This window comes from Lampris incognitus, chromosome 8 (genome assembly GCF_029633865.1).
Source record: "Lampris incognitus isolate fLamInc1 chromosome 8, fLamInc1.hap2, whole genome shotgun sequence".
Taxonomy (NCBI): domain Eukaryota; kingdom Metazoa; phylum Chordata; class Actinopteri; order Lampriformes; family Lampridae; genus Lampris; species Lampris incognitus.
Window position 1 is genome coordinate 7,068,170 of NC_079218.1, and position 23,440 is coordinate 7,091,609.

A 23,440-nucleotide genomic window follows, 5' to 3' on the forward strand; every position below is an offset into this window, starting at 1 on the left:
CTTCCCATGATCCTTAGCGGCAATTTCAAACTCCCTGCCCGCCAAAGTTGGTTTGCCCGAAGAAGACTCGCCACTCGCTGATCTCCGCCGTCGTCCCCCCCCCCGCGTTTGCGAGCGCCCCCTAGGTAAGGCGCGTACCATTCCTAAAATAAATGGCGGAGGGTAGGCTTACGAATGGGCTCTCCGAGACCCTGCCACCGCGACTCCCATCTTGTTTTCCGGGTTCTAGGGGGCGCTGTATCCGAAAAAAACTCTCAAGTCCCATTAAAGTTAACAAGAGACACCCCGTATCGAATCCCGCACCCGGCAAGAAAATAACACCCGTTACCTAGGGACTAACGTGTCTTACTAGTAGTTTACAATATGTGGTGGGAAATTCCAAAAAAATGTCGTTTTGTTCCCAGTTTACCCACCGTCACAATAAAACTGCACTGTAAAGCGAGCGGAGAAGATCATCCGCGACCCCTCACATCCTGCTCGTCGCCTCTTCCAGCTCCTTCCCATAGGGGGGCGCTGCAGGTCACTGCCCACGAAAATTAAACGCTTCACAAACAGCGCCCCCCAGCCGTTAGGACTCCATATAGCCCCCTCCTCACACACTATTGGCATAAACACCGCCATTCACCTAACTGTTGTGCGTGATGTGTTTATTTCTGTTATTGTGTAGCTCGTGATGATAGTGTAACCGGTTATTTTCTTGCCCGGTGCGGGATTCGATACAAGGTGTACTGCACCACAAGGCGACATCACTAACCGCTCGGCTAAAGGGTCAGACCCGTTAGCTAGGGGCTAACGTGTCTTATTGGTAGTTTATGTAAACTACTAATAAGAGGGGCTAACGTGTCTTATTAGTAGTTTATATATGTTTGTGACGCGTTTAGTTTTCGTGGGCAGTGGCCTGTAGCGCCCCCCTGAGGAAAGGAGCTGGAAGAGGCGGCGAGCAGGAGTTCACATAAACAATAAAACTGGACTGTAAAGCGAGCGAAGAAGATCATCCCCGACCCCCTCACATCCTGCTCGTCGCCTCTTCCAGCTCCTTTCCTCAGGGGGGCGCTACAGGTCACTGGAGCAGAGACCAGGAGCAGAGACCAGGACGACTTGGAAAATAGGGTAAATGGCCAAGTACGGTCGGGGAGAAAAAGAGGGGGGAATGCAACGACAAAAAAAGACTAGGGTCTAAGGACAGGATGTTGTGTTGCTGTAAAGCCCCTTGAGGCAAATTTGCAATTTGTGATATTAGGCTATACAGAGAAAACTGACTCGACTTAATCAGCACTCCCAACAGCACAGGTTCGCCACAATATTTTACATGGTATAAACTTTATCGCCTCTTCTTTCGCCTGTATTTAGTCCACCCTTGTGCATATAGTATCTGAAGATTGTTGTGTTGTAGTGTTGCTGCTCTACGTTAAGTACACTGAGAGAGCCGCGAAACCGGAGTCAAATTCCATGTCTGTGCAAAACCCAATAAACATGATTCTGATTCCTAAACACAAGCCTACTTCTTCTGGTAACAGGCGCGAGCGTTTCAAACGACTTTCAACAACAAGCCCCTCTTTGTGCATGCATGTGCGTGCAGGAAGCTGAATCAGTTCATCTGGACACAACGTCTCATCACCAAGTGACCTCTTCAGACTCCACCGACTGCAGGTACCCCACCCTTATAAACAATACAGCGGCATAACGGCCGAAACCACCGACCGGTTTCATATGCAAATTACCGTGACCTTTACCCAGAGTAGCAGGGCTGTGTGTGCTGCTCACACGGGGTCGGGAAATAGCTGCAATCAGCAATGCCAGCATCACTGTTTTCAACAACACCTGCATAAAACTGTGATTTATCAAACGGATACCTCTTCCAGAAGCATTTTCTCAAGATATTTAAGGCTGATATATATATATACACACACACACACACATATATATATATATATATATATATATATATATATATATATATATATATATATATACACACACACACACAAACACACACACCCACATATAAATGGCATTGTGAATATTCTAGGACTCTATGGAAACACGTTTCAGAATGTATATAGTGACACCCTATACATGGGTTTTGCATTGTTTTACGAGCATATTATTTCCGGATTCTTTGCCTGTGACAATAGATTTGAGGAAAGAGCATGTATCACAAATCTATTGATTATTCTAGCTGAAGTCTATATTACATAAGCGCAAGTTTACAAACCAAAGACCCATTTTTATCGTTTTTCATAAAGGTTTTGAATAGTACATAAAAAGTATTAATTCTGGTTGCCAATAAAAAACTGTAATGGCGTGTTTTCGCTGTAAAATGTGTATATAAATGAATTGATCTGAGCTGTGGTGTCTTTAATGTTTTTCTTTTCTTTTCCTTTTTATTGTTATTTGTTTTGTATTTGGCCTACCCCCCCACACCCCGCCCCGCCCCCCGGCATGTTTGTTTACAGTGTGGCCATTCATGTTGTAACAATGTAACATGTGTACAACTTGTTGTCATTTACTCAGTAAAGGTAAACAAAAAGACACGATGACGTAGGGGGATGCGGAAGTGGCAGTAAAATGGTCCGGAAGGTTGATGCACGTGCCGTGATGGTTTGTCAGCGGGTCCCCAGTGGACCCGCTGGTCTACCTAACTTGCATTAAAATGACATCTCTAAGGTTACCGTCTCCGCTAAGCTGCCCCTGAGCAAGGCATTGGATCCCGTAAACGGCTACGTGTGAATGGTTTGCGGGGCGTAAGCGCGGCTTCCGGCTTCGTCCCGGCCTCGGCGCGCGCGGTACCGGAGGACCAGTAAGAACCGGAGTCCTGAAAAACAAAAACGCACACCGGAAATCTGTTTGTGTTCAAACATTCGAAAGACCGCAGGACCGGAAGACCCGCCTCCGCGCAGCCCCGCCCCCCGCCCGCCCAGTCTTGAGACATTCGATTGGTCGGATTTGTTTCTCGCGAGCTCAAGCGGACCAATCGCAACGCCGCGGCGCCAAAGTTAAACCGCCAGTTCCGCAAACCGTCGCATTGGTCTCTCAAGGCGTCGAAGCTGCGCATTGTTCCGTACGACCGAGAGAACAGCGGCCCAAATCATCGCCGATTCGACTTTTGCGAAGGTAATACCGCACATTTAAACTATTATGTCTTGATGCATGCTCGGTACTCCCGCCCATACGGTACCCACCCCTTACGGCTCTTCACGTCGATACCGCAGCGAGTCATGCTGGCGGTGTTGTGTTTTGCTTGATTATCGTCTTGTAATATTGCCCGTTTACAGCACGCTGCCAACATCCTGGCCGTTTCTCTTTTATACTGCAAGAATTGCGAACGTTTTTCTCTCTGACCTCCAGCAAGCTGACGGTTTGCATTCAGTGCAGCACGGGTTCAGTTCGGGGCGATGCTGCGAAATCGGTCCGCGCCTCCACTTGAATCAACGGACGGACCGACCGACTTACGGACGGACTGACTGAATAAGGCTAAACGTTCACTTTGCCGTTTCAAGCGTGCAAGTTGATTTTCATCCTGTGCTGAGCTTTCTTTATACCAACTGACTGACTGGGGGAACAGGAAAAACGCTCCCTTAAAGATGTTAACTATGGTAGTGGTCCTTGAAGATGTTAACTATGGTAGTGGTCCTTAAAGACGTTAACTATGGTAGTGGTCCTTAAAGACGTTAACTATGGTAGTGGTCCTTGAAGATGTTAACTATGGTAGTGGTCCTTAAAGACGTTGACTATGCTAGTGGTCCTTAAAGACGTTAACTATGGTAGTGGTCCTTAAAGACGTTAACTATGGTAGTGGTCCTTAAAGATGTTAACTATGGTAGTGGTCCTTAAAGATGTTAACTATGCTAGTGGTCCTTAAAGATGTTAACTATGCTAGTGGTCCTTGAAGATGTTAACTATGGTAGTGGTCCTTAAAGACGTTAACTATGGTAGTGGTCAGATGTACTGTGAAGTGTGCACTGTTTGTACTGGTAAGTGGTCTAAAACATGCAAAACACCGGTATAGTCTTATGGCATAGGAAATGTTTTTGCTCCAGATCTTCACTCTAAATTGTTAAATCACTTTTATTTTTTCTTCCAGATTAGGCTTTCAGAGCCCACCTCAAATATGGCTGACACGGTGAAGAAAACAGGCGATGCTGGGAGCACACGTCGGAACCTAAACAAGAAAAGGGTAAGCCATATTGAGTTAATAGATGTCAGTCACACTGGTTATGTGTGCACATTTATGGTTTCGTTTTAAAGATTCGGTACGAGTTGGTCCTCATTTATGTTTTCTTCTTCTCCAAGGGAAACAAAGAGAATGCTCAGCCTGCATATCAAAGCAAGTCCTCTGTCAAAAACACCACTGGGTCTTCTTCAGTGATTCCCCTACACCTGAAAAGCAATGAAAGAGAGAAACCCTTGGCAAAAGGGGACGGTTTTAAAAACGGAAAGTCCAAAATGGAGACTGTGAAGTCATCCTCTGAGCAGCCTCCTAAAAAGTTCAAGGCCGCACAGAAAGTTGGGACGCAAGGTGTTGCCAGTGATGCCACAAAACGACAGACTCTGAGCCGGGCTTTTCTCACTCAACAGGTTGTGAAACACAGACAACTTGTTGCAGAGGTTACAAAGTCTGCAAATCCGCCAGCTGCTGTGCCAACAGCTAAATCTGCCCCAGGTATGTACAAAGGCAGAGTTGTCCAGTCAAAAATTGGGTCCATTTGGAAGTCCAGCGTTGCTTTGGGAGGAACTGATCAAACCTCAACTGCAAGGCCATTGCCGTCCAAAGTGAAGAGCAAAACTGTTGAAACACTGGCAAAGACTAGGTCCAAGTCTGTTGCTGATTTGCCTAGGCGTGTTGTACAGCAGCCTAAACCTGGAAAATCCAACTCCGTGTCTGACGGATTTCCTCCGGTCTCCAGTTATCCCATCACTAATCGTCAAAATAAATTTTGCCATACCAGCACTGCCACTGCAGCGGCTGCCCCTAGCTCCAGTAGAACCAATACTGTGCCCAAGGGAAAAGGGACACAGGGCGACAAGGCAAAGGTACAAGTTACTACTGACAGAAAGGTCAGCAAGCCTCCTGTCTCAAGCAGCATCAGCCAATACAGAATTTCTGTGGAGACTGCAGAGGAAAGGAGGTATTTATTGTTGTTGTTTGTACACAAAAAAGAGCCTTTGTTGTTGATGTTATAGAAATGCTAAAAGTTCTGATCATTCCTCAGATCAAAACTGGCAGAGTGGCTGGCTTCCAAGGGCAAGTCTCTGAAAAGACCAGCTATGGCAACGGCAGCACCCCGCAAAACTAAAGTGGATGCGAAACCCCAACTTCAGACTAAATCCCAGATAAAATCTTGTGCCGAGCCTCAGCATACCGTCCAGCATGAATGTGAATCCAATCTCCACAGTCGTGAGTTCAGTTCTGCTGTTCCTCAGCCTGAAGATGAACAGACATCTGAAAAACCAGCACACGTCTCAACCCCACAGATCATGAACACTACTCGGGACCTGCTGGATAACTCGGATGTGGACCTGCCTGTTGACCCAGAATTCAGAATGTATGATGTAAGGAAAATATCTTGTATTTCACTTTCCTGTTATTTGTTTGAGTTTTTAAAAAAAAACTTCAGCATAAGTTGCACCCTGCTTAGCTGTCTGTTTGTTTTTGTTTCATGACAGACTGTTGTGGTAAACCTGTGTGATGCTTTGGCAGCATTGGAGACACCCTCTAGTTGTGGGAATGGTAAGTTTAATGCATAACGGGCAGCTCCATTTAATGCAGCGTACACATTGTTTTCAGTTATGTCTATTGTTTATGAGGGTGGGGACACCTGCAGTCAGCTGAGACTGAAGAGGTCACTCAGAAGAGTGATGAAACATTTCTCTCTCAATAAATGTGTCCAGATGAACGGATTCAACGTTGTGGTGTTTTTAAGATGGGTTTTCCAAATTTTAGGGTTAGGTCAGTGTTGCGATTTCTGTATATGTGGTAATCCACGTTTCGTTGTTTCTTCTAAAGAACCTCTGCAGATTGAAGATGGCCCGGATGATGTGGAAAAAGAGAATACACCAAAGACTGAGTGTCGAGAGGAATTGCTTGAGGAAGTTATGGATGGGCCGGGGGACATGGAAGTGAAGAATGAAGCAAATGAAAAAGAATCCGGGTGTCAAAACAAATTGCTTGAGGAAGTTATGGATGAGCCGGGGGACATGGAAGTGAAGAATGAAGCAAATGAAAAAGACTGGAACCAGAAAGTGGAAAAAGATGAAGTTGAAAGTGATGCTGATGATGATGATGAAAAAGGCCTGATGGAGGCAACGCCAAAGACGGAGGAAGCTTCTGTTGTGAAATACAGCATAAAGACAACTCCTTACCTGCAGAGGTAAGATTTTGTTCTTTGAAAATAACATGTAGATGTTAAGTCAACTTATTTCAAATTTAAAACCTTTTAACATGAAAGTCATGAGAGCTGGAATAGATCCGGGCTGTCATCCATGTTATTACAAATATTTCTTGCATTCTTCAGTGTTAAAAAGACGATTGAAGGCAACACCAGCGCTTCCAGATCCCTACGAAAGAAGAGCATCAAGGACTTAAAGTTCTTGACACCAGTTCGCCGTTCCTGCCGCATCCAGCGCAGGTCTTCTCATCTACCCGAAATGCTGGCCGACCATGACCCCTGCGTGTCTTCGCTGGCTGAGCTGGTGAAGTTAGACGACGAGGCCAACGCCTACATTTACAGAAAAAATCCTGCACTTCTTGACGATCTGCCAGACCAGCCAGAAGACCATTAGGGGAATTTGAATCTCTATGGGGGTGTGGCATGGGGTTTTTGAGAAACCTGTGGGACTGAACTAACACAATTTATATATGTTCTTCTTTCAGCTTGTTCCCTGTCTCCCAGGGGCCGCCATGGCAGGTTTGAAGGTTTCCATTGGTACCCTATAATTCATATATATTCTGCATTTTATTAAAAAAAAACAATTCAGTTCATCTGATCTACTTGATATATCAGCAATGAGTCTTGTTATTATTGGACTTCTGTTTTAACACTGTTTCTATCCTGAATCTGTTTATATTTACAAGTTTGCTAAGAAAGTGTGTTGCAAATGCACTGTTTGATAAATTATCAACTAAAGTGCATCTTTGGTACTATGATTAGTCAACACAGATGTCACCAAGATCCATAACCTCAGTGACAATATTCAAGTCATCCCGTTACACACTTTTTAATATTACATTAGTTGGTCAAAAATACCCGCCCAACTGGCCTATGTACACACGAATCAAAACTCAACTTTTCCAGTATTGACAGTCAACATTGCTGTAGTAAGATGCATACACTACATCCTCCATGCTGCATGTTCTCCCCGAGTTTGGGTGAGTTTACTCCCACAGGCCGGAGACAAAGTTGCAATGCCAACCCCCCGAAATTTCCCTTATAAGTGAAATTTAAGTTATATAAATAATATATGTTAGGTGTTTGCTCATTTAGGCTGGCTTCACAAGGCTACTAAAGAAACGCGTTTGAATTGGAGTCTAAACTAACCATGGGTGTGAGACTGTGGGTCCTCTGGCGGACTGGTGATCTCTCCAGGGTGCCTTCCACCCTGACGTGGATCAAACGGGTATTGATAATGGATGGCTGGTTGATAAGGAGCACTAACTGGGTGCTTGGTGGAAACGTATATCTGCAGTGTAGGTTAGCAGTCTTTTGGTTTCCACACGATTTGATTAAGTACCCATCACACTACTAACAACTACAGTCCTACAGATGCTACTACGATAAAATCCTGAACAATTCCAAATACCTGTTTTCACATACAATACTGCTTAGTGTGGACTCATTAAAAGCTCCATGAAAATGAAAAATGTCTTCATTCTTGTCACTTTCTGCGCTTTATATGTATAAGTTGACAAAATTTTTTGTTTTTGTGCTTATAAGAATATTTTTTTCCCCTGAAAAATACAATGTTTTTAGTAATATTAACCTGCACTTGGAGGCGTACACTAACAAAATGTCCATTGAATGGAAGCAATAGAGAGAAGACGAGTGATCTTCTACAAACAGAAACTAGCCAATAGCATACTGACAGCCACGTTCTTCTAAATATACCCGGCCGTTACTGGCCGTCAGTGAAATCAAATCCTCTTCCCTTACAAAATCCCATCCAACCATTGTTTCATCTGGAAATATGTCAAACCACTGATGTTTGCCATGCTCTAAATTCCTCTTCATAGCAGCTTTAACAAATTATAAGAAAACTATTGCCCAGTTACTTTTGCCCCACAAAATAAAACAAAAAATAACATCTTGGATCACATTTATCTCATTTAATCAATCACATTGTAAAAATCCATAGCTCTTAAATGCACAGCGTATCTTTTGGCCATTCGATTGCAGACAGAACCTCTCGACAATTGGACATTTCAGCAACACTTCCCTGTCCCCAGATGAAACATTTCACTGTAACAAAATTAAAAAAAAAAAACCCACAAAACAAAATCTCTGCTGCAATTCCTCTCCCCCAACGGAAGTATAAAAAGTACCCATTTCCCATTCATCTGCTAACCACAGGAGAAGGTGTTCAGTGCTTTGCGCTAAAAGGGTTTGTGACTGCTGATGAGGGAATGGCCGCTCTATGTCCTTGAGAGCCCTCGGTTGTCCAGGTCTTTCACCTTGGGGGGCGGAACAGAGCGATGTGTTAGGACATTTGGTTAAAATACCGTTATCCAAATGACAATATCAGACCCATGATGTGCTCATGTAAACGCTTCAGATCAGAAGTTACACTACCGTTCAAAAGTTTGGGATCACCCAAACAATTTTGTGTTTTCCATGAAAAGTCACACTTATTCACCACCATATGTTGTGAAATGAATAGAAAATAGAGTCAAGACATTGACAAGGTTAGAAATAATGATTTGTATTTGAAATAAGATTTTTTTTACATCAAACTTTGCTTTCGTCAAAGAATCCTCCATTTGCAGCAATTATAGCATTGCAGACCTTTGGCATTCTAGCTGTTAATTTGTTGAGGTAATCTGGAGAAATTGCACCCCACGCTTCCAGAAGCAGCTCCCACAAGTTGGATTGGTTGGATGGGCACTTCTTTGAGCAGATTGAGTTTCTGGAGCATCACATTTGTGGGGTCAATTAAACGCTCAAAATGGCCAGAAAAAGAGAACTTTCATCTGAAACTCGACAGTCTATTCTTGTTCTTAGAAATGAAGGCTATTCCATGCGAGAAATTGCTAAGAAATTGAAGATTTCCTACACCGGTGTGTACTACTCCCTTCAGAGGACAGCACAAACAGGCTCTAACCAGAGTAGAAAAAGAAGTGGGAGGCCGCGTTGCACAACTGAGCAAGAAGATAAGTACATTAGAGTCTCTAGTTTGAGAAACAGACGCCTCACAGGTCCCCAACTGGCATCTTCATTAAATAGTACCTGTTAGAGCCTGTTTGTGCTGTCCTCTGAAGGGAGTAGTACACACCGGTGTAGGAAATCTTCAATTTCTTAGCAATTTCTCGCATGGAATAGCCTTCATTTCTAAGAACAAGAATAGACTGTCGAGTTTCAGATGAAAGTTCTCTTTTTCTGGCCATTTTGAGCGTTTAATTGACCCCACAAATGTGATGCTCCAGAAACTCAATCTGCTCAAAGAAGTGCCCATCCAACCAATCCAACTTGTGGGAGCTGCTTCTGGAAGCGTGGGGTGCAATTTCTCCAGATTACCTCAACAAATTAACAGCTAGAATGCCAAAGGTCTGCAATGCTGTAATTGCTGCAAATGGAGGATTCTTTGACGAAAGCAAAGTTTGATGTAAAAAAAATCTTATTTCAAATACAAATCATTATTTCTAACCTTGTCAATGTCTTGACTCTATTTTCTATTCATTTCACAACATATGGTGGTGAATAAGTGTGACTTTTCATGGAAAACACAAAATTGTTTGGGTGATCCCAAACTTTTGAACGGTAGTGTAAGTGGGTTCTATATTATGGAAGTATTTCATTGGGGAGAACGTGATGAAGGCAGGAAGTCGTGTTTTTAGATTCCCCCGGAGGGAGGGATCCTGACCAACATACCCGTTTCAGGTACCAAATGGTCTTCTCTCAGAGCTAATCGGTCATGGGTGCATTTGAAAATAAGAAAGAAGAAGAATAAAACTAAGGGCACAAGAAAGAAAAGAAGGGGGGGGGTTCCTTACCTTGTATATTCTAACCAGCCAGTGCTCTGTTGTATAGGCCTCCTCCAAAACATCCAATTCGAAGTCTTTGTTCCCAATCTCAGCGTTTCTCACTCTATCATAGCCAGGTGGGCGCTCTGGAGAGAAGATCATTACATCAGTATCGAAGCTACTGTGGGGATTAGAGCTTGAATAAGAGGTCTTATTTTATGGACTAAATCAACATCCCAGCCCAGCTCATTTCAGCCCAGAGCCACTGAAAAACGGCAGAGTACATCACAGTCAGTGATATGCCCACCATGCAGGTCACTTATTCCCATTAATCAGGGAACCAGCCAGCCTGGATACAAACTGTTCTCCCTACTTCCACCCGGCAAGAGGCACCGGGGCATCAAGTCTCACACCAACAGGTTTTGAGACAGCTTCCACTTCCAAGCCATAAGACTAAGACTGACCACTCAATTGCTATTTCGACAAGTTTGCCGTTTGCTGCTTACAATACCTGTTTCATTACGGTTGCTGCACCACTTGCTGTATGTACTTCTTACTGTCACAATACCGTTCACGAAGGCTACTGTTACTAACTGCACAATCTGCCAATTGCACAAGTTTACTGTTTGCAAAACTGTCACCTTACTATTGTAGACATTCTCCACTGTACCATGCTGTCCAACAAAGTACATCCAAAGTCCACACTAACTGTGTTCCTGTATCCCGTTCTTGCACTTCGACATCTTTAACTAATTTTATGAGTATTTTTATTTACCACGTGTGTTGAGCCAGCAAAACAAGCATTTCATTATGAGAATAATTGTAAACTTGCTTTCATATACGACCAATAAACCTGAAACATAATATGTAGAAGAAGAAAAGAAGGAGAAAGCCACTTTATTTTGTCATTCTATTGTTTGTAGTAGTAGTAGATTGTTATAAAGAATTTATCTTCTGCATTTAACTCATCCTAGGAGCAGTGGGCAGCTGCAGCACCCGGGGGCCAACTCCAGTTCTTTCCATTGCCTTGCTCAGGAGCAAAGACAGGCGCATTAACCCTAACATGCATGTCGTTTTGATGGTGGGAGGAAAACCGGAGCACCCGGAGGAAACCCACGCAGACATGGGAAGAACATGCAAACTCCACACAGATAGGACCTGAGTCGGCCTGGGGGTCGAACCCAGGACCTTCTTGCTGTGAGACGACAGTGCTAACCACTGGGCCACTGCCGTACTGCTGTTTGTGCACAGCAGTTTCCATTGGCAATAATTTTATTTCAACAATCCTGCACTATGGCCGTTGCTAGCAGCTCTGGGCCAGATTATATCAACGGAATATAATCATAGCATGGCAGTTATATGAACTGTTGTAGTCACTGTCATCTTTTTATATATATGTACCATCACAAATGACTGACCACTAGGGGTGTAAAAATGCATCGATCTGAAGGTGATTCAACTACATCAATTTTGGAATGTTAGAATCAATTATAACCCGATATAATAATTATTTTTTTAGCCAAAAATAAAATTCTCTGACTACTCCAAATGTAAAAAAATCCACTAAATACATAATTCCAATCTACCTCCGGTGCAGGTCCGCTCATCGTCACAGCAGTGACTCATCTTTTTAAAGAGTAGTTCGATATTACTTCTTCATTTTGTTAACTTTTAGCCACAACGTTGTCATAGTAACCCTTAATCAGAGTTTCTTGACCTTTACAGAAACACTGAAATGTTGATTTTCTTTGATTTCATTGAAATATGGCACTTCCTGAAAATAAATGTGCTAAGAACATGAAGTTTGGTGTATTGTTTTATCATCTATATTCTACTACTTTAATAGTTCCTAAGGTCAAATGTGTGTATTCGATGTCTTTTCAAAAATATTCTGAATCATGCCAAAATAATCAAATCGAATCATGGTGAAATTTGAGATATTCTGATGCACTGACTTGTTTGCTAAGGAATTGTGATCGAATTGAAGCGTTGCGAAGCCAGAGATTTACACCCCCTACTGGTCATCACTAGCTATTTAATGCATTCCTATAGAAGAACCGCATTTCAACCTTCCGCCTGACTCAAGGTACAACTAAGCAGCACTAAAAACAACATGGTGAAGCAGTGGCTCTACTCACTGGCCTCTGTGTAGACCTGGCCGAAGCGGTAGTAGCACATCTTGTACATAAGGCAGTTGAGCAGGACAGGTGAGCCCTCGCGGTCCACTCTGAACTCCCCGGTCGGGGTGTAGTAGTCGTGCTCCTTGATGTGCTTGCCTGTGTCTGTACTCCCCCCGATACGCACCATCCACAGGAATTTGTTGATGTCTGTGAAAGGGAAAAATTTCAAACACATCTGAAGAGCAGGGTTGGGTAGGATAATTTCATGCAAGTGAGGGAGCACCTTCAACATGGTGAAGCATTTACTGCAGCAGGATTTACATGTGAAAGAAAGCACCACCAGTTGACTTTCCGTTTTAGTCATCATAATGTCCCAGATTCAACAAGCGCTACTACCAAAAGAATGTCTCACTCAGGTACAACAGCCCAAGAACGGACATTTTTAACTTTTACATGATAGGGAATTGCACTTTTTATTCTCTATATTTCTTAGGTAGTAGTTCACAGAGTGATACGACCCCTCCTAGAGTTCATCAACAGAGAACTTCTGGTAGGGAAACTAACTGCAAAGGGGATGGTGAATGTAACACCAGTGACAGGATTTATTGTGAGGGGATTATGTTCCTTCTGAAGCATTCCCACTCACTCAGATAGGCAAAGCACATGATTTACCCTGCTTTTATTATGTCAAAACTGACTGGAGGGTTGGAATAATTTATGATATCAATCAGAAGTCTGAAGACTTTTAGTGTTCAGGTGTAGTAATGGAAGTGGAAAATGAGTATAGTGTAATATTACAGGGGTGTGGCTACATTATGTACCTTAATCTGCTGAACCCCCTGCCACCCCTGTACGCCCATCACCTGATATACATATGTGACATACCGTCTGAGGAATAGCCTGTCAGTCCTCCGAAGATCACCAGGACGTAGCTTACATCTAGCTCTCGCATTATCTCATAAGCCCTTTCCTCTGTGGATGCCATGGCCTACAGGAAAAAAAACCACAAAACAAATATGCTATCATACTTTATCAACACAGGACCTTCGAAGTTACCATTAGTGCCAATTACTTCTCCAAGACAAGTTAACCAGCTGCTCACCTGACCCACTCTGGAGATGTGTGTGTTGTTCCACGTATTGTTGTCCACTAGGATGGTTCGATTCGCCATGGCAGTTATCTGGTAGCCATAATCCCACCATGACATGACTTTGGCATCCTGGAAAAACAAGGCAATACCAACATAACTTGAGACCCTTTCGGTAACCCAACACTGGCTACTACAACTACACAAGACAACAAATGACAGTAAGCTCATTTAGACACAAGTTGCCTAATGGCTCCCTGAGCTGAACCGCATTTCTTACCTGAAAGCACAAATCAGTGAGGGAGTTACAAACCGATTTCAGTGCTTACCTTCTAGAGATAGAAGACAGTTTTAGCTTACTGCACTTGAAAAGGGAACGAGTAGGGAAAAGGGCGGCTTTGGGCCGTGAAAACAAGCTCTTCACTACCCCTCCAGAAAGCAGCTCATTTAGTCAGTTCCCTTCATTTGGTAAATCAACCTGCTCTGATAGAACCACGGTCAAACTCTCCAGAGTTTTGATTGTCCATTGGATAAACATTTTTTTCGAGGACGATCTCTGACCTCGGGGGTGTTGTGGCGAAGCCAGTAGTAAGCCTCTCTGAAGTCATCGAAGATGATGCGGCTGCCATCGCCACCTCGGGCCGACAGCACAATGGAGGGAGAGGAGTAGGCCTCGCTGGTCACCCACGTAGAATGGAAAGTGTATGTAATGAGGAAGAAGGCCATGACCAGAATCATACCACTGGCAACCTGGTGGACAGACATTACACAGTTGTAAACCATAGAGTGATGACAGATGGCTGAGTGAATCATGCACACACGCAGACACACACCATGGAAAAATGATTAAAGTAATGGCACACAAACGTCCAGACCAGCCCATCCATCAGCCATGTGTGTTTTGAGAATAATTTTAGTTTAGGGATAAATTTAAAGCTCATGTTTCAGTTGTTCAACAGCTTCAGTAATTCAAATCCTGGACAATTTACCTTTTTGGAAATACCACATTTCCAAAGCCACATGCATGCAAATGTTAAACAAGAAAAGGAAAGTCTACAGTCGTCTCTTTTACTTTTGCAGGATCCTTTCTTTCTGAATTGTCTTTCAGTCAATCCTTTTTAACTTTCATTTTTGTGAAGAACAAGGAGCAATAGAAAGATGAAACAGTGTGCGAGACCTTGGCATGCAAAATTTCACATGTAAACGCATGTTCCCTCTTGACTTTCCTTCCTCCCATCCTGCTTTAGCACAGTTGTCTTGACTGTCCCAATATCACACAGAAATAATTTCTAGGTGGAATAGAAATAAACTAGCCAACAATTAATGTTCCTACCTGGAACTGGCCTCATTAAATTTTCTAACAAGTAAACTCAAGCTGAGGTAAATGTTTATTTTGACAATAATAATGTGTATTCTCTACGGACGTCAAAAGAGGGTGCAGTAAACAAAATATAGGGGGAGCAAGAGTGCCTTCTAATGGGTACGAAGTCATCCCATTACCGACTCTCCTTGCCTACCTCGTTTTTGATTGGGTAGGTGGAGTCCTGCTGCTTCTTGCTCTTCTTGTCCGGCCGACTGACGTCCAGGTTCTTCATGTAGGTGGTCAGCACCTGGGACACGCCAATGCCTGACAGGATGCACATGACCGGGGCAAGCACCAACATCAGACGCACCTAGCGGGGTGCAACATAGACAGAGGAGGTTACCAACATGGTCCCAGGAAGCGATTTCAAGAACGAGTCTATTTTCATTTTTAATTTATTCGCATTTACATTGTACTTCAGTAAAGTCTGGCTGTATGGCAAATCTGCACGGCCTTGCCCTCAGTGTGTGATGTGACAAACCTCAAAAGCAAACAAGCTTTATCAAGATCTGTGCTACATGAGCTAGGTGTGGGATGACCGCATCGATCTCCGACCTATTAGGGACATACCATGACCGCTGAGAAGTACATGCTGGTAACGCCATACATGATGATGAAGATCCTTGCATCGGATAGGTTGTTGAAGCAATAGTACAGACCCACTGACAGGGAGGTGAAAATGCATGTCAGTTAACATTTGCTGGCGAATTACATAAATCAGCTGAACAACACATAAAAGTTAAAAGGGCTTTCAAAGGTTTATGCTCAGAAACTAAAAAGAAAAGAACTATGATCTTTACCGACCAGCTGGCTTGAAAGTTAACACATTTCTTGTGTAAAAACGAACAGCTGTGTTACACAATTTTGACAGCCTCTGCTTATGTTCAGCCAAAAAAATGAACAATATCATAAATCATACTGATAAAGAACGAGTTTTACCTTGAAAGTTTCATGTAAACTCATAAAGGTGGAAATCAAAAACTTCTATGTACCAATTTGATTATAATAATACCTTGGTGAACAATATCATGTATGCAAATGACCGTGTCATTCTTACTCCCTGTAGCGCTGGTCTCCAGCAGCTCCTTAATATTTGTTCTGTGTACGGTGTGGAGCAGCATATCAAATACAACGCTTAGTAACAGTGTTGTTATATCTGCAGAACCAAACAGGTCAATTATCTAAAATTTCCTGATTTTAAATTGTCTGATAATAATCTTGTGATATGTAACAAGGTGAAATATCTTGGATATTATATTACTGAACAAATGACAGATGATGATGATATTTATATGCAATGCTGCATGATGTATGTACAAACAAACACGCTCTCACTCAAGTTTGGTATGTGTTCAGTTAGTGTGAAGATGTCTCTGTTCAGAGCATAACTGTACACCACTCTATACTAACCACCTGTGGTCACACGACATATTGTACACTACTTTATACTGTGCACCTGTGGTCAAACCACAAAAAAACAAGCTTGCAGAGGCTTCGAGTAGCTTATAATGATGCTATGAGAATATTACTAAAAAGACCTAGATGGTGTAGCGCAAGTGAAATGTTTGTGGCTGCAGGAGTCAACACCTTTCGGGCTGTTCTCAGAAATCTAATGTATAAATTTATTTGCCGGCTCAATGGCTCTGATAATGTAATCAAGAGTTTAACTAATATAAGATTCAGTGCCACACGCTACCAATCCCGGCAGTATAGCTGCCTTCTTGTAAGACACTGATTTGTTCCTTTTATGTTATTTTATTGTTTTTACACTGTGTATTGTCTGGAGTTTGTCTTTTGCCTATTTGTCTTTGTCTGTTATGGACCCTGAGTCTGCAATAAAGTTTTGAATTGCATTGAATATAGTGCTACCTTCTCCAACACTGCTTTTGAGGTTCACTGAATTCATCCCTGCAGAACCAATAAGCTTAAAATCGAGCTCATAACATGTTTTTTTTCTCCATTTCAGCATTAAACAGTTGAGGGAAAATTAACATTATCGTCCTTTCAGGGATTATCTGTTGCTCCAAACCTGATAAATAAAAAAATCATCAATGCCAAGTCACAACGTTTATTGAGAGAGAAACGTTTCATCACTCACCAAGGTGTCCTCTTCAGTCTCTACTGACTGCAGGTGTCCGCACCCTTATAAACAATACAGTGGCATAACGACTGAAACTGACGACTGCTTTCATATGCAAATTACCGTGACCATTAACTAGAGTTACAATGGCCATGTGTACTATTCACAGAGGATTTGGGAATGGTTGCAATCAAAGCATTGTAAGATGGCGACAGATGTACTCTCTGTGTCTGTCAGTTGCTTTCACACCCCAAAACACGCCACGCCAGAAATTGATCCACTCCAGGGACAGGGTCCCCCGGCACAAACAGAGCAATATAGTGCACACTGACTGTTAAGCAGGCCCACGGGAAGATGTTTTAAGTAGGGGGACTGCCAACTAAAATGAAAAGTATTGTGGCGAGCCGGTGTGGAATAGTGAGTCAAGAGGCAGAGATCTCGATTTGATCGCAAATCCCGTGCCCCATACACCGCACAACCCCGGGAGTGCTCTTTTATTCACACCGGCCAGAACGGACCAGAACTGACAACAACGTAATGAGTCCCCCCTCCCCCCCATGTCCCATGTGGCGACATCAGTCCCAGTCACGGTCATACAGCCAGTCAGCAAACGGTCTCCAACTTAGTCGGAGTCATACCCCCCAAAAAAGAACACAAGAATAACCACAACATGAACACCACATCATTAAAACACAATTTTAAATCTAACATTAACAGTCCCATCAGACATTGCGCCCCCCCCAGTGCAGAACCGACAGTCAGACAGAGCGACCGCCTCCCCCGGTCGCTACAGTATGACGTCATTGTTTTGTTTGCAAGGCACGCGTGTAGCAGATTTGGAATGGAGAGTTTACTCACTTTAAACATGCACATTCCATGCAGCCCTAGCGCCCCCCACTGTTTAAAATTAAGGAATGTTTTATTTTTTTGCATTTGTATGTTAGGAAAAGTTAGGCATCCTGCTGGGTCTAAGATGTTACACAGCCACCTGTTAATGCTCACAGCAATTTGCATATGAAACCCATCGTTGGTTTCAGTTGTTATGCCACTGTATTGTTTATAAGGGTGGGGGTATCTGCAGTCACTGTATTGTTTATAAGGGTGGGGGTACCTGCAGTCAGCTGAGACTGAACAGGTCACTTAGATGAGTGATGAAACATTTCTCTCTCAATAAACGTTGTGTCCTGGTGAACTGATTCAACTTTCTGTGATTTTCTTACCTGGATTATTGAGCACGCATCAAAACATCAATGCCAAGCTCAGAATTTATGGAACACGCTGTTTTCAAATATTCAGATATTTGTTAACAGCTGCCTTGTTTGATTATAGACTTTCTATGACGATCAAATGCAGTTTTAGCTACTATACAGACTGGGCAGTCATGTCCATCTCTATGCCGGCATACATGTTTTGTTGTTTGTTTGTTTTTTTTAAGATTATTTTTTCCTTTATTGGATAGAGCATAGTGAGGTGGCAGACAGGAAACAAGGGGAGAGAGAGGTGGGTATGACATGCAACAAAGGCCACTGGCTGGAATCAAACCAGGGACGTTGCGGTTATGTGACATGCGCTGTAACCATTCGGCTACCAGGGTGCCGGCGGCATACATATTGATGATTATGTGTTCACACACCTGGGAACATGAAGACCAGGAGTTGCAGGTCAAAGTAGTAGGAGGACCAAGTGGTGGGCTGGTGCTCAGAGACAGAGGCGATGATTGGGATGTTGTTCTTGGCATAAGAGGGGTCCAGAAGGGAGTAGAAGCGACCCGTCCATGGAGAGATTTTACCTGAGGCCACAAGGAATACAAAGGAGTGAAGCTTTACACAATGCACAAGCGCTGCACCAGTCAAATGGGTCTATCTTTTAAGACTTTTGTGCAGCGCCCAAGTTGACTGAATGGGAAATATGGGGGAAAAAAAAGTTTTAATATGCAGCGCTCAAGCAAAAAAAAGAAAATCTACTTAATAAAACATTTGGCCTGTCAGTGTGAGGATGTGCAGCCTCCTAGGCAGACCCTCGCATAAATGTGACCAAGTCTAATATGAACGTGCACTCTCCAAAAAGAAAAGGTTTGCTATGCGACCATTTTGGTGTAACCCTAACCCCGTCTTTATCTTCATAATATAATAAAGCTGGGTAAACCTTTTACGCCCACACGACTCACATCTACACTTGACCCAGATCAGGCAGCAACAAGATTAAGCAATACTTCCTGTTTTGACTGCAACCAAGAGGGAGCTGTTCTTTTATAACTTTCACATTTTTTTGGATTATCAAAATTCTTTTCATAACTTTTGATCATGTCGGTGCCCAATCTGAGTCAACCGTAGATGTGAGTCACACATTCGCGAGCGTAAACAGTTTACCCGGTTTTTTATTTTTGGTTCATCCAGTTTTCCTCCAGTTCTCCTGTGCTGAGATCAGCAGTGAATGATTTGCTTACTTGCAAAATACGATTGACTTTTCGTTCACTTTCAAGACTCATAACCAAATACGTAATGTTTCGACACTGTCAACCACTGTCACGAGTCAACCATGTGCGAGCCTCACTCACACCTACAATTGACTCAGATCAGGCAGCGACACAGAGAGCAGTGTTGGTCAAGCGAGGTAGAGAGTGAATGAAGAGAGGGAGTGGCGGTAGCGAAAACAAATGATTTTCAAAGGTTTTGAATCACCGCAACCACGAGAGGTTCTTGATCACACAGTCATAAGGCTGATAGGTCCGGCAGCATGAGTGATTAGCTGCGGACAGATACACAAACACACCCACTGCAATATCCCTAAATGCAATATCCCTTCCATGCTCCCGCCTTGTGGAGATGATGAATCATTACAAAGGGCACATATGTAAGTGCTGCAAAATCTTCATCCCCCTGCCACTATAAGACTTTTGTGCAGCGCCCAAGTCGATTGAAAGGGAAATATGAAAAAAAAAACTTTTTAATATGCAGCGCTCAAGCTAAAAAAATCTACCTGATAAACACTTTTTGCCTGTCAGTCTCAAAAAGACTCATTTTAGGGTTTATTCAACCTTAATGTCCTTTTTTAAATTGTTTGGCTGGCATGAATAAATCATGTTTACATCTTCTTTTACATGGTTGGTTGTTGTTTTCAATAGTAACAGATTATATAATTTTGTGATCTTTACATTTTTACATCTATGGGCATTAAGAGAAACTAGTTGCAATGTTAACACCTTCTGGTACTCCTGCCTTGTGAAGCCAGCCTACAAATTTTGCTTTTTGATAGTAAACTGAGCTGAGCTCATAGATTTAAGCTGGCTTCGCGAGGCTAGTTGAACCCTACAGGACACAAATCTCTATTATGACGACACAGTAGCCCTTCTTACCAGTCAGCATGAGGACAGTTCCCACAGACAGGAGGATGAAACCCACGAGGGAAATGACACTCTTAAACAGCACCTCAAATTGCTGGGCATTGAGCTTGCTGCGCAGGTAGTCCACAAAGGCATGAATCTGGCATAAGCCAAACACACCAAAGGCAGCCATGTGTTCTGATGACTGCACTGGCTGAAGGTAGAGATGAGCAAGATGTTAGAGGCAGGGTTTAGTTCATGGATCAGCAGAAAGCCAATCACACAGAATCCAGTTTTTGAGTACGATTTGAAAATTACTTCTTGCAAAAGAAGTGACAAAGAAACTAAAGGGCTGGATGTATAACAATTTGAAACTGCTCTTTTTCCTCAGGCTTTCAACAAAGTCAAAGAGGCATATGTTTTTAGGTAAGAAAAGGATGCTATTCACAAAATTCAACTGAGGAACTGTGGTGACAATTATTTTCATTTGACAGAAATCAAAATAATTACAATTAGAGATGACCATCTTTCACAGAAATGTAAACTGCCTAAATCTTAGCAGTTAAGATTTTTCAGTTGGGGTAAACAAAAATTGCTTTATATGTTGGCTCCTATAACCTCAATGAAAGGTCCGGCAAGATAACCTCTCTATAATAACCCGGTCATAGAATGTCTTTGTCCTGTGTGTCACTGATTAAAATACTATCATATTCAATCAAGACCAGAGCCAATACGTTGCATGGCTTGAGGTGGTGGCATTTTTTCTTGTCCTTACCTGGAAACCCACAAAAGAGATCTGCATGGAGAGGATGGTGCCCAAGCAGTAAACAGTGCAGTATGCAACGTAGATGCGGTGCGAGAATCGGCCTGTGAGCATCAAGACCAGCACATGGAGGGGAATCAGGTTGATCAGGAATACGTAGCCACCCCAGGAGGACACCTGAATGACAACACACACAAAAATGTCCCTGTGACATCTGAATAGGTTTCATAAACATTTCTGTCCTTGCACTTTGCACTTTTAAATGGAGAAATTGCTTACCATGTAGAAATAAGCCAAAGCACAGATAGACGACCAGTACACAGAGCCCGTTTTGACAGCCTTGATCCACATGTAGTAGGTCAACAGCATGCAAAAGATGGCGATACCTGGGTAGGACAAGACAGCGTTGTTTGATGAACCAACATATTGTAAAATACCACATGGTTTCAAGAGGAACATAGCTGCATGCATCAGCCCTGTATACCTTCATTATCGTAGGAACCGGCCACAGAACGAGAGATATAACCAGGCACCACTGCAATCATTGCTGCAGCCAAGAGCCCAGCACCTGCATCCTGAGAAGAGATACCAAGTAATACATCAATACTAATCAGTAGTATGTCATAGGTTATACTGACATGTTGTTATCAACCATACCTTAAGCTCTCTGGTGAAATGGTAGGTGACAATGGCAGTAAAAGAGGAGAACAAGGGAGCGAGGAAGACACAGACGTTCCGGATGTCAATCGTTATGTGGAAAAAATGTAGGGTGTGATACAGGGCAGCAGAGGTGACCATCAGTCCTATATGAGATGGGGTTGAGGAGGCACAAAACAAGAGGAATTGACGTAAGTTTGTGCTTGCTGTTGGCACAGTACAAGGGCTGAATATATAAACTGCATATATAAAAACCATCGGAATTCTTTCCCTAACCTTTAGCTTTACGACGATACTTTGATTTTCCACTTAATATCAAATTAAGTAGTCATTTTCATGCCAAAAAAACAAACGACGGTTTTTAGCAAACTTGTTGAATGGTTTACTCATGGTCAATTTCATCATATTCCTACCTGGATAAATGGTGCCCCCAATGATTCTCCCCAGGGGATACCATGCCCGATCATCAAACCAGTTGTGAAACTTGTAGAATCCTTCCTCTGCCAGGAAGCGGGTGGTGCGGTAGTTGAAGTACCTGAAGATAATTTGTATTAGCACCACTTTATTGGGTGGGGGGTATATCATTAATTATGTATGGGTGTAGTCATAGACATGAGCGGACTTACGGATCAAACTCATGGATGACACTTTCAAACCTCAACACAGAGAAAAGTCTGGTTGAAAACGCTACAGGGGAGAAGGGAAAGAATGAATTTAACTCATATAATGTGTTTTGAGTTTGCCTTTAAATCTTAAAAGCACCACAGAAAACACACTATGTGAAAACACCAGTATGATAAGTGTATGCCTTAAAACTGAAATATTACTCGATTTCCCCTCGGGGATGAATAAAGTATTCTGACTGTGAAAAATGACTTACAGAGGATAGCAGCCATCGACAGGATGAGCAGCTTCAGCAGTGTGTCCTGTTTCTCATAGGACAGTCGCAGGAAGCCCAACTTGGTCATCTTGAAAGGGTAAGGGTCAGCTCACCGTACTACCTAATGGGAGAGGAACACAATCGTGGTACAGCTTGAATCAGTGCAGGAAAAAAAAACTGCTTAAGAACCATCCTTGTGCAAGTCAAACATAAGCCCCAATACATTTCTTGGGGGGTGGGGAACAACAATACATTTTAGTGTGCATATTTTTTTTTCCAAGCCAGGGAGCTGCAAGAAATAAGTCTAGCCGTTCACAGACATTCAACTTAATGGGTCAGGTCAACCCAACCAGATAAGGCCACGCATGGGTTGATGTGGCGTCAGGGAAACAGGAAGTGCCCTTTCTGCAACAGCTTTACCGTAGAAATCTGTAAGTGTCTGACTTTCTTATACTTATCTTTACCCCCCCCACGCATGCATCTCCAACACAATGACGATCATGAAGGGGGGGGGCAGAAAAGTGAGTAAATCAGCAGCTGTGCAGGCTTCAACAGTATTGGGAGTAAAACCTGACTGGTAGCTTGCTAGCCTTGCAAAGACCAAAAAGCAAAGCAGTGTCCAGCAGCTGTCCCCTCTATCACCCAACACACAGTGTGCACATCCAACATGCCTGCCGACCTGGTTTCTTATTACAGTATATCACATCATCACCACTGGCTTTACTCAAACCGGTCAGTGGTGGTGATGCTGCTGCCATTCAGCGTTAACGTTAGCTAGCTAGCTAGCACCTTCGCGGTGAAACGACCAGAGGCGGTTCCCGAGTTATTCGGAAAGGTCACTTGTCATCTCGGTTGAACGCGGACACGGATTAAAAAACTGCCGCGGCAAAGTCTTCTTCAATAGACCACTTTCACAATTAGTTGAGCAACACTCACCCACTCCGCTCCGCTAACTCATACATACGCTTCTCACAACCCAACCCTCGGCGCCCGC

At 43.1% G+C, this 23,440-nt stretch overlaps 2 protein-coding genes across 2 annotated transcripts; one reads left to right on the forward strand and one right to left on the reverse strand.

Moving 5' to 3' along the window:
• Window positions 1-2,870: 2,870 nt before the first annotated feature.
• si:ch211-266i6.3 (cytoskeleton-associated protein 2) lies at window positions 2,871-7,837 on the forward strand. The gene is made up of 7 exons (XM_056285198.1): window positions 2,871-3,114; window positions 4,085-4,177; window positions 4,294-5,129; window positions 5,214-5,553; window positions 5,668-5,731; window positions 6,008-6,371; window positions 6,516-7,837. Exons 2-7 carry the CDS (start codon window positions 4,112-4,114, stop codon window positions 6,781-6,783), a joined length of 1,938 nt encoding a protein of 645 aa, XP_056141173.1. The 5' UTR covers window positions 2,871-3,114; window positions 4,085-4,111; the 3' UTR covers window positions 6,784-7,837.
• A 33-nt stretch (window positions 7,838-7,870) lies between these two features.
• stt3a (STT3 oligosaccharyltransferase complex catalytic subunit A) lies at window positions 7,871-23,440 on the reverse strand. The gene is made up of 18 exons (XM_056284460.1): window positions 23,383-23,440; window positions 22,447-22,567; window positions 22,193-22,253; window positions 21,980-22,101; window positions 21,567-21,712; window positions 21,394-21,484; window positions 21,189-21,295; window positions 20,922-21,086; window positions 20,180-20,360; window positions 18,458-18,613; window positions 15,315-15,406; window positions 14,899-15,054; window positions 13,943-14,131; window positions 13,397-13,513; window positions 13,180-13,282; window positions 12,313-12,501; window positions 10,205-10,320; window positions 7,871-8,668 (listed from the first exon to the last, which is right to left on the reverse strand). Exons 2-18 carry the CDS (start codon window positions 22,532-22,534, stop codon window positions 8,630-8,632), a joined length of 2,118 nt encoding a protein of 705 aa, XP_056140435.1. The 5' UTR covers window positions 22,535-22,567; window positions 23,383-23,440; the 3' UTR covers window positions 7,871-8,629.

Coding starts and splice junctions, on each gene's coding strand:
- si:ch211-266i6.3 (XM_056285198.1), top strand. CDS start 4,112: ATGGCTGACACGGTGAAGAAAACAGGCGATGCTGGGAGCACACGTCGG. Junction 4,178..4,293: donor GGAACCTAAACAAGAAAAGG/GTAAGCCATATT, acceptor TTCTTCTCCAAG/GGAAACAAAGAGAATGCTCA. Junction 5,130..5,213: donor GAGACTGCAGAGGAAAGGAG/GTATTTATTGTT, acceptor ATCATTCCTCAG/ATCAAAACTGGCAGAGTGGC.
- stt3a (XM_056284460.1), bottom strand. CDS start 22,534: ATGACCAAGTTGGGCTTCCTGCGACTGTCCTATGAGAAACAGGACACA. Junction 20,361..20,921: donor TCTCTTTTGTGGGTTTCCAG/GTAAGGACAAGA, acceptor CTCTACCTTCAG/CCAGTGCAGTCATCAGAACA. Junction 14,132..14,898: donor CCTACCCAATCAAAAACGAG/GTAGGCAAGGAG, acceptor TCTGTCCACCAG/GTTGCCAGTGGTATGATTCT.